The 13,798-nt window shown below is 38.6% G+C and overlaps 1 protein-coding gene across 1 annotated transcript in view; it reads right to left on the bottom strand.

The window, feature by feature from the left end:
* Positions 1-13,798, bottom strand: part of BANK1 (B cell scaffold protein with ankyrin repeats 1) — a 134,442-nt gene that overhangs the window by 100,905 nt on the left and 19,739 nt on the right. The window contains exon 3 of the mRNA XM_056490779.1: positions 7,220-7,285. Coding sequence (XP_056346754.1) covers positions 7,220-7,285 — 66 coding nt within the window. The remainder of the gene's footprint in view (positions 1-7,219; positions 7,286-13,798) is intronic.

Raw genomic sequence — 13,798 nt, 5'->3', positions numbered from 1 at the left:
GGAGTCTTTTGTTGGCTTACTTTTGACAAATATCTGCTGCTGATGGCCACATTGAATCGACTGATCTTAAATTTACATTCATTTTAAACACTAAAATATAACACACATTTACTATAACTTAATTGGGGACAGCACTGATGTTTTTAATTTCACTTCGGTGTTCTCTCCTAATTCATGTAACTTCAATACATCAGCTTGGTGTATTTTACATAAGACCCTTTGGAACACATTATTTCTTACAATTTAACATTTTTAAGTAAATTCATGATATGACCTTGAAACTGTATTCCTTTACATAAACTGAGGAATTTTCATAAAGTGTCTCAAGTCTCCTGTGTATTCAACTTCACCACAGCTTCTAAGCAACCCTCCCGCCATATCCAACTTCCCCCTCACCCCCAAATTCTAACCTTTCAAATACACTTTTTAGTTATCCTTACTGCAGCCTACATGAGAATTAGAAGTGTTCTCTGCCTTTGATTACTTGGTAGTTGCTACATGTTTTGAGTCAACAACGTATGTGACAGATTTAGGGCATTAAAAATAGCAGAAAACAAACTTATGAAAGATTTATGTGTTTTCTAAGGCTACCCATGAAATGAATCTCTCAGTCAAAATTAGGCTGGTTTTACAAAAGCAAAATGCCTGCTAGCTTTATGAATTTCAGTTCTTCCTCAAGTTTTGCTAAAGCAATGCCAGCTGAAAAACTGAAACTGTGGTACAAAAGAGGTCCTCAATTAGCCCTAGATCACACAAGAGGATGAGAAATATGGGTTAGGCAGATGACAATGAATGGGAGGGTAATTTAGCACGTGGCCACCTTGCCACCTGAAAGAAAAGTCAGGGTGTTCTAGTGTCAAAGATTAAAATAAATAAGATTACAGTAGATCCTTTAAGTGCAGGAGGCATCCTGTGTAATATGGTAGGCTCACTCTCCAGCACAACGTGAGGTAAAGGAAGAGGTGGTGCCACTGGGTTCTGGGAGGTGGAACTGAAAAGGTTCCCATGTATAAGTGACTTCCTTGCAATTCAGAAGCCTGAAGTCAAACAGTTCTATGAGTGTCCATCAGAAATATGGATTAAAGAAGAACCATACAGAAAAAAAATGAAGAAACCTCCTGTAATGTTGAAAAAAAACAGGAAAAAAAGACATACGCAAATCTATGTTCTTCTCTCAATCCATCATAAGTTTATTGTAGGCATTTATGAAAGATAATCCCATTAAAGTGTGGGTATCTGTAAATGCTGAATGAGCTCAGCAGAGAGTGCAGCAGAGTGGGATTGAAAGGGAGCCTTCAACTGTACACATTGCTCTATCAATTACCTGAGAAAGACTGTGAGAAACAGGCAGGCAGAAATCATCCAACACACTGGGCTTGCTTCAATGGGACTGTGTTCCTTGCATGAATGTGGGATTTACTCAGTTTTACCATAAGCACTCTCTAAGATGTTATTTCAAAATAAATCCCCTTTTCTGCTTTGCTGAAGTTTTATTTTACGATGATGAGAGAAGGCTTAAGAATGAAAAGGTTTCCAAAAATCACAGAAAATTATTACTACATACTCAAACACAAAAATATCTCACTTCAGTCTTAATTTCTTACATTTGTTTTCTATGATGAATAAATCCCAAACCAAGATAAACATATTTATTAGTGAACAAGCTTTAAGTAACGCTTCTCTCTATGTTGAACCAACTATCTTTTCCAAATACACTGACATTTATTTTTGTTTTTCTCAAAAGCATTCTCAGCCCCAGTTTCTCTTGCATGGTTGAGTTCTGTCAAAAACAGTAGCTTTCTGTAAGCTGGCCTATTTTGCCCACGTCTCCAAAATATTTCTTTTACTTTATTTATGGTGTACAACTTTTCTTGCAAATAAGCATCAAACTGACAGTTCTTTTAAAAGCTATCAAGAACAGTTTTTTCTTTTCTGAATATTATATATAAGTTGGTGTTTATGTCATCTTATCAACCAACGGTGCTGTAAGTTCTATTAACACCTATTTCTCTTCCATAACAGCAATCCCTGAAACTCCCCCACATCTATTCTTTTCTGAGTCACTATACACATGTAGGCATAGACTGATTTTATGTGTAGGTACATGTCCACCTGTTCTTTTATTATCAGGTATGGTTTTGTACACAACAATTTATCACTCTGATATAACTGTAGCCTAATGGAGTCATCATAAATGCATCTAAAGAGAATATGAAAGTCTTATTATGTGTAGCCTTTTTGGATCTGATAGCAAAAAACAAAAGATCCTTCCTTCAAATAATTCCCCAAACTGCAAAAAGCTTTTTACCATGAGTTTATCAATAATCTTTAAGAAATAACTTGCATGAAAATGTAGGCATTTATATTTATATATACTTTCATATGATTGCTACTCTATATTCAGAGGCAATCTAAAGTTATAACAATGAACTAGTTCTAAGTGGTCTGTGATTTAGAAGAAATGTTTGATTTTGTCAGTGCTTTAGCTAGGATGGATATACTTAGATGCTTTTTGGGACTGATTTTATCTTTTATATCAATTCATGCTATTATTTTTTTCTGCAATGAAATCCATGACTTTCAGCTTCACCAGCAGCACTAGGAACATGACGATTGATGAGTTTGACACATAGTGAGACTGTCCCAAAGAGTTTCTATTAGGCACACTGATTAGTTTGGAAATAACAACTACCTGTCTGAGGTCATTTGGGTGCTGAGAAGAGTTGTTGATGGAGACCAAGCCTGTTATTTCCAGTTTCTGGATTCTGCATACTTATTCAAGGAAGAAGCAAACTGAAGTCTGTGCCTCTGTGTGTACCAGAAGTTCTTAAGTTATTGAAGCCTAATGTTTTATTAAAGAGTCCTTCCATCCACTTCAGATTTAGTGGAGTTCTACCACAGTAAGAACACTTGGGTGCTTTTGTTCCATTTCTCTGTGCTATCAGCACACACACCTCTCACCTCTGTTTCAGTGAAAGATTTCAGTGAAGAATTGTACATCACTAAACATTGCCCAAAATGAGATGTGCTGCTGCAACTGAGACAGGCTATCCTCCAGCTACTGACTCAAAGTACCACTGAAGACAAAAGGATCGATAGCAGAGGCATCCAGGACTGTACAACGTCCAAAACTTGTTAGTCTGATAAAATGCTCCTGCAAATTCCTTATTATTGCAAAGGGGCCATCTGCAGCTGCCTAGTGGCTCCTTCATCTCTAAACTTCAAGCCTCTCATAACTGGCCTGGCTCAAACTGCACACTGTGCCTGGACACAGAAGTGGCACACTGCTAGACTGAGAAATACACACATATAAAAATAAACAGAGATGAGTGTCTGAGAATCAAAACATACTTCAGGGAGGCACAACATTCAAGCTGATAAGGGGTTTAAGTTTTGACAGGTATCACCCTCAATGAATGAAGAAATTCCTCAAGGACTAAGTAGCCAAACTTTCCCCTCTTGGCCATGTTTGAAGCTTTTCTCTTTATGAAGACTATTCCTTAGACTCATCAAAAAAGGACATGGATGGAATGCCATGAAATTTAACATAACTGAAGTCCTTTAATAGCTGCATTGGGAGAGGCTGGAGGGAGAGACACTGGTAGCAGGCACACAGCCTTCACCCTGTTCAGACATATCATAAACAATATCAAAATGTGCACTGACACAAGACAGACATACTCCATGTTACAGCATCCCTTAAATCAATCTGGTAATAGAAGCTAGCTTGGACTGCAGCAGGTCATTTACCAAAGAGGGTATCTTAGTCTCAGGATGACAGCAGAACTTCAATACCTGCACAGGGCCCTTATCAATGTCTGGATTAAATTTATGATGCTGTTCTTGATCTGTACAGCTCTAAATAACATGGGATTTGTCTGTCTAAGAGACCACATGTCTCCTGCGCCATGCTGCCACAGCTGCTATCAGCAGAAAGACTCACGCCAGACATGTTTGGCATTAAAGAAGGGAAAAAAAAAAGAATTGTCAGCAGGACTGACTCACTGGGGACAGGCTGCTTTGCAATTTACTCCCACCTTTAGTTTGAAATAACTAAAATCTATTGACCCTTAAAGTGGGCTAAAAGGTACACTGCTTTCTTAGGAACACAATCAAGAGTGATATTTTTGACATATCTGAAAACCATGCTTGTTTTCTAACTCCTGATTTAACAAAACTCCCTTTTGTTAGAGTTATGAAACATAAGGTAATCTGAGGTCCTAATCTTTTAAGACAATGTCCTTTAATCCAACAGAATAGAGAAATTTTATTAAAATGGGACTTTAGATAGCATTATAGGAAAAGAATAGCATAGCAGATGTACTCTTAGAGCTCTTTATCTGCAGAGGGGATTTATTTTGCTAAAAAATGCTGGCCATTCTTCAGTTTAGTTTGGTAAAGGATACAGATATACACATATGCACATACATCTTACCTTGATGAGATCTCTGAGCAGGATCAAAACATGTCTGCTGTTAAACTTAATAGGCAGACAGCTATCACCCTTTAAAATCACCTGTTGTGCTGCACTTACCCACACCTAATTGCCTCAGTTAATTAGTGGTAGGATACAAGCATATGTTAAAAAAGACAAAGCTGTTTCACAGAAGGGGAAGAGCTTTTTCAGAAGCTGAGTATCACCTAATGGGTACCTAAATCTGAGTTTAGTTCTATTTTGCAGTTCCATAATAATGCATTCATATTTTATATTGTGGTGACAAGGCTGTATACCCAGATCCTAGTACAATTGCTTTCTTTTTCTACCTTAGTACAAATTATAAATAATGATTTTTTGGGGAACAGAAAATTTCCTGAGGAACCACAAGGGTTATTATCAAAAAATGGCTCCATAGTAATTACAACAAGTCCTCTCTTCTTACATGGAAACCAAAAATAAAGAAAGCACATGACAACATTTGTGAGTGGCTGAAGAGCTGATTTATTCTGTTATCACCTACTGGACTGAGTCCTCACATATTCATGTTATGGTCATTAGCATTCCACAACTGGATCTTTTCCCTCACTCAGCAGCAAATCAATTGTTTTCACATCTGCTTGTAGCTCGTATTTCCCCAAAGGATTTCAGTGATCATATTGTTTTTCCATTTTCCAATGTACTGTCTGACCTTTTCCCTCAAGGCCTTGCACAATTCACTTTAGTCAATCACTTCTTATTGATTGTTAGCGCCTGCTCATTCCCCATCTATCTTTGCTTTAATGAATACAGGGGTATTTTTTTAGTGATCTTATTTTTAATATGCCCTGTCATCCACTCACTGTTCTTTCCACTCTTGTTGCTTTAGATTTCTCATTTAGATTTATACTTCTGTTCAACTTTCATTCCAGTTCAAGCTAAAATTCCATCTTCTTTCAGCTCATCCTTTCCTTTGTACAATGCTTGTATATACAAAACAAACTTCAGCTTTCAGCAGGCCACTATCCACACCTCACCTAAAGCACCATTCTTCTGGGAATTTATAAGGTTCTGGCAAAAACCCTTTCTTGGTTTATAATTTCTCCTGACACTTCTGTTCTGTGTCTTTCATACAATTTAGCACTGCATACATTTGCTTCTTATTAGGAAGATGTAGAGAGAAGAGACAGTCCCAGGTTCACCTACACTCTGGAGGCCACAAATAGTGGCTAATTTGCAGCTGCCATCTTATCTTTCTTGGCTTTGTAGAGACTGATGCACCAAATCTCAGGAATTCCAGTTGTTTCACTTCTTGGGCTACTTCTTCCTCCAAAGCTCTGCAGTGGTATGAGGTAACTGTTCCCTGTTGCATCACTACAGAAGGAATGTTCACCAGGCATTTCCTGACACTTGTTTGGGAGTCGGCCATAACCTCAAATACAGAATACCATTACTGGGAATCCCTAATTTCTAATTGGCTCTTTCACTCATCACAACAATCTCTTTGGTCCTCTTAGCAATAACCAGATATCATTACCCAGCAACTGCCACAGACAATCAGTACTTTCAGAACAACTGCCAAAAGCTGACTGAGAATAAAAGCTGGCTGTTCAGGAAACTTCTGCTAAGATTTCAAGTGAAACTTTCACTTTTAATGCAAGACTTTCTTTGCTGAAAAATCCCCAAATCACTTCATCAGTTGATATTAAACTTGGACTTAAAGCTGCTCTAAGAAAACAGAAGTAGCTTGGAGGACCATCTCCTCAGTCCTTTCTTTCCTTGAGACTCTTTTTTCTAACCATTCCCTATTTTACTGTCTCATTTTTTAGATGTAACAGTGATGAATGAGAGAAATGTTGATATCAACTTATTTGGCACCTTAGACAATGAGCCAGAAAGCCTTCTTTATACCAAAACACTTCTTCAGTGCACTGACCTATGGCACATTCAATACAGGACCAAGAGAGACATCCATAGAAACCTTGATAACAGGTCTCTAGGGATAAACCAGTGTAGATTGACAGCAGCCTTCTGCTTGAGATTACACCATTACATCCAAGATGCCAAGAGACTCACAAAGAGACCCTTATCAGAATGTGAATGGGAAATGAATAGGAAAGAGAGCCACTAACCTCAGAGTCCAGCAGCACAGAACTTCTATGCCAGGAATTCTGGAATAATTTACTTGTCCCTTTCCATTGGTAAGCAGCTGGTGCTTTTAAGCCAGTTACTTTGCAACAGTGTCAACTCAGAACAAAGAACAGGAAACATGCTATGTAGCTCTTTACTAAAGGCAGGTAAAGATTTTGCCAATCTGTAATTCCTACTAGAACCTGTTATAAACTTTCACAGCTACAGATAAACCAAAATGGCAAATGTCAACAGGGGCTGAAGCTGTGACGTAGATCTTCTCCCAGCCACTGGCTGTCAGTGAATGATGTTGCAAATGTCATGTGAGTAGGACTCATGTAGATGAAATTTAAAATCAGCTCTTTCTTAAAGCAAAACTCCTCATGCTGGGAACAGGAGAGGAAAACTCTCCATGTCTTCCTTTTTCTCTACACTGAAATCACAGTAAAACACCCCAACCCTTTTGTATCTCCTCCCATTTTCACACTCCTCTCAAGATTGTGTGGGTATTGATGTGGGGGTGGATGTCTGAGAACAAGGCATGTTCCTCTACACTGTATGCTACGGTAGGAATGATTTATTGCCTTTCATGTCTAACAAGATGTAAGAGAACAAATTTACTTTTCTGAAAAGCACTGGCTTAATTCTGTGAAAGGCAAGGGGAATTCAACTCACCATCTGCAAGAACGGTTTCATAGATGTAAGACACAGAGTCTCCAGGATCTTCATCCCATGGTTTATCTAGGAAAAGATAAGAAAGAAGAAAGAATATAATATCATCACACTGATTTCCACTTTTCAAAGATTAAAATCGGTATGTATTTTAAATGTAAGATAAAGCTATTTAAAGTTATTATTCTGCAGATAGAAAAAACAATCATAGAACAAATCCAAGGGCTAGTACAAAGAAACAAGCCTAGAGAACAAGTCAGAGGAATGAGCCAACCTTTAGATGCAACTGTATTTTTCAGTAAATGTCCCTTTGACTTATTTTTTTTTCAATTTACCAGAGCTGGTGAGAAATGTGTACTTCAGGAAGAAGTTTCCCTGAAAGTCAATACAGCAAATAATGGAAGAGGAGTTGGGAGTAAAAAAAGACAATAGAATCATGTGCAGTAAAGTGAGAAACTGAAATGCATACAGACACTGCAGTTTGGAAGACAAGTGTTCAGTGTTTAATAATACAATAGATCTGGTTACAGACAATATCACAGAATCCTAGAGTGGTTTGGGGTGGAAAGGACCCTGAAGAACATCTAGCTCCAACCCCTTAGCCATGGCCAGAGACACCTTTCTCTTGATAAGATTGCTCAAACCCCACTCCAGGGAGGGAACCCACAGCTTCTCTGAGCAATCCATTCTAGTGCCTCACCATCCTCATTCTAAGGAATTTCTTCCTTACATCGAACTTAAACCTACCCTCCTCCATTTCAAAGCCATTCCCCCTTGTTCTATCCTTGGAACCTCCTATGCTCTGGGCTGAACAGCCCCAGCTCTTTCAGCGTGTCTGCAGGAGAGGTGCTCCAGTGCTCTGAGCATCTTCATGGCCTCCTCTGGGCTTGCTAAAGCAGGCCCATATTGTTCATATGTTGGGAGCTTCCAGAGCTGCATGCAGCCCTGCAGGTGGGGTCTCACCAGAGCAGAGCAGAGGGACAGAATCCCCTCCCTCACCTGCTGCCCACGCTGCTTTGGATGCAGCCCAGGATGCAGCTGGCTTTCTGGGCTGTGAGCATACATGTTGACCTCATCAACCAACACCTCTAAGGCCTCAGGGCTGCATCCAATCCATTATCCACCCAGACTGTATGTGTGCTTGGGATTGTCCCAACATGTGCAGGACCTTGCATCGGGCCTTGCTGGCCTTCATGAGGTGTGGGCTCACTTCTCAAGCCTCTCAAGGTCCCTCCAAATGGCATCTCTTCACTCCAGTGCATTGACTGCACCACACAGCTTGGTGTCAGCAGCAAATTTCCTAAGGGTGCACTCAATGCCACCAAAAAAGATGTTAAACAGCATCCAACACAGAATCACTGAATGGGTCTGGTTGGAAGGGACCATTGTGGCTCATCTGGTCCAAACCTCCCTGCTCAATTAGGGTCATCCTGAAACACGTGGCACAGGATTGCATCCAGACAGCTCTTGAACATCTCCAGTGGGAAACTCCACCACCTCTCTGGCCATCTGTTCCAGTGTTCAGTCACCCATGTAGTAAATAAGTTCTTCCTCACATTTAGGTGGAACATCACTTTCTGCTCGTTGCCTCGTGTCCTGTTGCTTGGCATCACTGAGCAGAGCCTGGCTCCATCTCCTTGGCACCCTCCCCGCGGATACTGATGGACGTTGCTGAGGTCCCTTCTCAGCTGTCTCTTCTCAAGGCCCAACTCTCTCAGCCTGTGCCTCATAAGATATGTATCATCATTTTCAGGACCAAGTTCTGAATCACAGCCTTTTAAGTAAGTACACAGAGAACCCTACCAAGAACAAAATCTGATTCTATTTTTCTACTATGAACTTAAATAGGTGTTATACTTCATTTTTTCAGGGATAAGTGACAATTTATTTTTTGTCTGGACTGCAAAACAACCCTTATTTTACCCCATTTCCAACAAGATGGCACTAATCTAACAGAAGTAACATTATGGTGAAATTACAAATAGAATTTTGCTGTAACAACAGTTGTGTGCAAAAAAATATACAAGGGGTACCTTTACAGAGGTCTTCTCTAGATGCCTTCCAGTGACAACTTTTCAGTAATTGTGATGGTACCACAGTGCAAGACTCAGCCAGACTCAATAGTACATTACATGAAGGACATATAAGACTACACATGCTCACAGCCATTTTACAGCATTCCCTGCAAAAATACTTGCTGGGAATCTTAAATTATTTATCAGCTTTAGAAACAGTCTCACAACTACAATTAAATACTGACTGGTGACTGGGCCGTAAACAACACATGAATTTGGATAATGTCCATTTCAGACCTTGAAACAGCAGACTAAAAATGATAAATCCATTAATTCATTTTTAAAATAAAATATATAAATTAAATAAACAGAAGTAAAATTGAGGTATGCTATTATATGCTGTTGCAATAATGCTTATGTTCCAGTCATCTGACTTCTATTACTAATTAAGCTTTTAATAAGTTTGTCCTAAAAGCTACTAAAAATTGCTAAAAACGTTAAAAAAATTTCTAAAAAGCATGCTAAAAAGCTTTAAGATGTCACTTACTTTTCTGGGTGTAACAACTTTTCATCCAATTACTGTCAAAAATAAGAGGAAAAAAATCACATACATGACACGTACTTCAGGATCTAAGGGTACAGGTTACCATGACTAGCTACAGAGACTAGAATATGAGCTGCTAAGAAACCTAACAAAGCTCACAAATAAACCCTAACAAGTAAAGTCTTCTCTGAATTTTGCAGAAAAAAATGAGAAGAAATAGCAAAGAAGTCAAACAGTTTAAGTGACAGGGGATGACAGTCTCAACATCTTATCTGGGGTTGCCACCTCCAGACAATCACTTCAGTTTCTCTTCTGCTTTGAAATAGCCAGGATCTCATGTCAGATGAGAGAATTAGTAACATAAACCAGTTTTTTATTGGAAGTCATTACCAACCCCCATCACTGCACTGGCATCCCTTCTATGTGGAATAGAGAAGCACAGCATCTCAGGAAGATGTAATACTCTGGTAATTTTAGCAGACCCTGCAGAGCAGTTCAAAGACTCACTGGCAGGGCAAAATGAAAATAAGAGCTATACTGCAGCACACACCAACCAACAAAATGTCTCTTCTGCTCTTGTGCTTATGATACAGTGACACAGACTACTTTCATTTTAATAAAGAAAAATTAACTGGCATTTGAGGTGCACCGCAATAAGCAGATGACATCACTACCTCAAAACATGAACAGTGCTATGCACTGTCTGAATGTAAATACATTGGGGAAGGAGTAAACAGAGGCACAGCCATGTGGTCTCATTTACTGAAACCTCTCCTGGCAGTGAATGAGGACAGAACCACCCACCTATTTTCCTCTATTTACTCAGTCTAGCATGTTCAGGGAGAAATCTTCTCAACCAAGACATAGGTCACACCCACGAACACGCACACACACAGAGTATTTAGTATTCACAAACAAACAAGAACAAAAACTCTGGTCCTTTTCTTTCTTCTTCAACTTCAGGTTTTTTTTAGCACTTTAGGTTAATTTTCTCATAGACTCCAAGTCAGTGTCAAAATTTAGGTGAAGCACTTGCCCACTGAAGCCAATGGTAAAGTTCCCACTTAGTCAGGGGTTTAGTTCATCAGCACAAGTCTTGCTCACAGCCTAAGGAAATCCATTGGCATTCCTTACTTGTATTTGAGTACCAGTACAAAGAAGATTTTGCAGAGAACAAGCAAAGCAGTCGAATCAAAATGTGAAACATTACTTCAGTAAATAATGCCACTGTACTAGAAATGAAACAGGAAACAGATACCATAAAAGTTATGGTAAAAATGTAATTATTTCTTTCTCTTTTGTGTGGTCTGCACAATGGAAATTAGCCTCTCAGTATTCGAAGTGGTCTGAAGATCTACATGAGTTAAACACTACTTTAGCTCCAAGGCTGCTTTTCCCACACTCACTTGTTAGAGAAAAACACCCTATGCTAGTATTTCATTTGTCCACATTTATACCCTACTATTAGTTGCAAAAGTAGTTTTCTTAACATTACTCTTCTTGGTCATTAAAATTGCATGCAGATACATGAAACAACTTTTAGGTAAACAATCAGAAATTAATGGCATATTGCTGTCTCAGGTGTCAGTTACAAATCTTTTCTGAGAATCTTTCCTGAGCTGTCAAAGACTCTGGGTACCATTCTCTAGTTGGGTTATTTTACTTTATGTACTTCTCACTCTTTAATACAATAGCAGATAATGAATGGATACATGTAGGTTTGACGAGCTGTTCTCAACTATCAAATTTTGTAGAAGTAAATTCTCTTCATATTTTGTCATTAAAAGAAAAAAAAAGGTATATCACTGCTTGGGGAAAAGGTTGGAAATGGAAGTGACAAGAGTTGCTTTTGTTGAGCTTTACAAAATGAAACCTAATAAAGCCGCAAGCAGATAATGGATACTTATGACTCCTGTACCAACAGGTCCCGCGAAAAGTCTAATAAAAGTGTCAGTGCACTTTAGAAACAGTGTCACAGAAAATTATTTGTTTTAGGTAAGACCTGTTCTCTTTTCGCACCATTAATACTGAGGACAACTAAAGCAGAAATTTAGGACATTTAAGGATCTAAGTTAATTACCTACAGATGCAAATATCTATCTACAAATCCTTTACATAAACACATGCTTGCCTGAATTTGAAATCTTTCAGGATTGAAGTGAAAAACTCCAGCTATGTTTAGCACCTGAGGATCCTGAATTAATACATTGAAAATATGTCAATTTAATCTAAAAAAAAAGGGTACACAGTTCAGCAGACCAAAGAACAGCAGTAGAAAGACACAGGAGAAAGGAAAAGACAGATGCAAGCAAAATACACATCCTGATTCTACCTTCAACAATATTGGGAAAAGGTGATAAAGAATTCTAGAGTCTCACTGGGCCATCTTAGATGTTAACATAGAATAATAAAACTTCTGAGTGTTCTCCTCTTTCTCTGGCAGCTATCTTTTTTATGGCAATAGGCACAACATCTACGAAACTCAAAACCAACTTGGAATCTGAATGTGGCATTTTTAAACAATGAAATATTTTACAAACAAATGCTTCAAAAGGAATCTTTTAACAACAATAAAAATATTTGTGTTCCTCTTCATGCAGAAGGTGAATATAAAAAAGTATGGAAATGGATATTAGAAAGGTCACTCTCCATGTCTTAGTTCTCTCTTTACTCCTTCAAGAACATGTTCAAACATGACAAATCATTCAGATTTTGTATTTGAACCACATTACAGAAAAACAAGCTCTCTGATGAGTACCCCTGCATCTTCTGTTTTATTTAGTTTTATTTAACATTTTAATTAGTTTTCGTTTTTGCCTAGAATGTTTGGCATATATACTACTTTAGAACCAGAAGGAAGTTTTAACAGATGAAGACCTGTCTGCTCCAAGAATATGAAACCAGCACCATCTGGTAGGTGAAACAATTGTGGGGGCATATAAAATGAGACATATTTTGCATTTCTTCCAGCTCAGGTTGTAGAAATAATGCAAAGAGAATAGCACCTAGGAGAGAAGAGACAGCTAAAAACTTACATTGCCTATTAGCTTTCCTAAGTATGGGGAAATCTGTAGCAGAAGGGTGGTGACTACTAGCACCCTGTGCTATGCCATTGTTAACATCCTCCAGGAGAATGTTAAACTGTGAGATAACAACCTGATTTAGCATCCATCTTCAGCTGTTCTCACTGCCTGCAGGCCATGCCTGAGCCCTGGTATCCATTAGTCCTAGGATCTCAATGGCCTGCTATTCTAAGGGATTAACAGAATTTAGTTGCAGTGGAAGGCATGTGGTGGGGCCATTATAATTAAAGTGCATTATTAAGTTTTTAGACTGGTAGAGTGATAGCTTTTTTCAATACTGAGGAGACAAGAAGCTACAAATGCTTAGAAGAATAAATTAAGAGTAATGGACAGTTTAGCAGAAAAAAACGGAACTGAAAACCATGAAGAATATACACAAAAGTGTTTTCATCACTATCTCTAAAAGGGTCAAGATATGAGGGTTTAGAGATAAGCACTGAAAACAAAAGGGATTGAAGACAGTGATCCATATGAAGAGAAATGGGAAATCTTGTGTATCTGGTCTCGATGAAAGGCAAAAAAATACGTTCCAAGGGAAAAAGAATCCTTGTATATACCAACAACCCCTTAGCAAATAATTTTAAATTCAAGGGAAAAATCTTCTTTCCCAGATGTGCAATCTGTCAAAATCCTTATCACAGGTATCACAAAGGCTAAGAGCTTAACAGGATTATACAAAAGACTATCATATATACAGATACCATTATCTTTAAGCAAAGATAAATAACGACAAACCACGCACATCTTCATTCCTCAGAGCTTAAATCAACACTCAGGTGAAAGGAAGTCTCTTGGTTGGAACATTTTCAGGGTGCAACAGAGAGCAGAGCAGAGGTCTCCTATCAAGCCCTGATCTGGTGTGGCCTGGCTGATGGCCAGGGCACACCAATACACAAAAAACAAGGCCAGAGCAGTTCTAAGCTACAAGTGTGGAGGAGGG

This window comes from Oenanthe melanoleuca, chromosome 4 (assembly GCF_029582105.1).
Source record: "Oenanthe melanoleuca isolate GR-GAL-2019-014 chromosome 4, OMel1.0, whole genome shotgun sequence".
NCBI lineage: Eukaryota > Metazoa > Chordata > Aves > Passeriformes > Muscicapidae > Oenanthe > Oenanthe melanoleuca.
The sequence above is the reverse complement of the archived record's forward strand: the minus strand, read 5'-3'. Positions and strand labels throughout refer to the sequence as shown.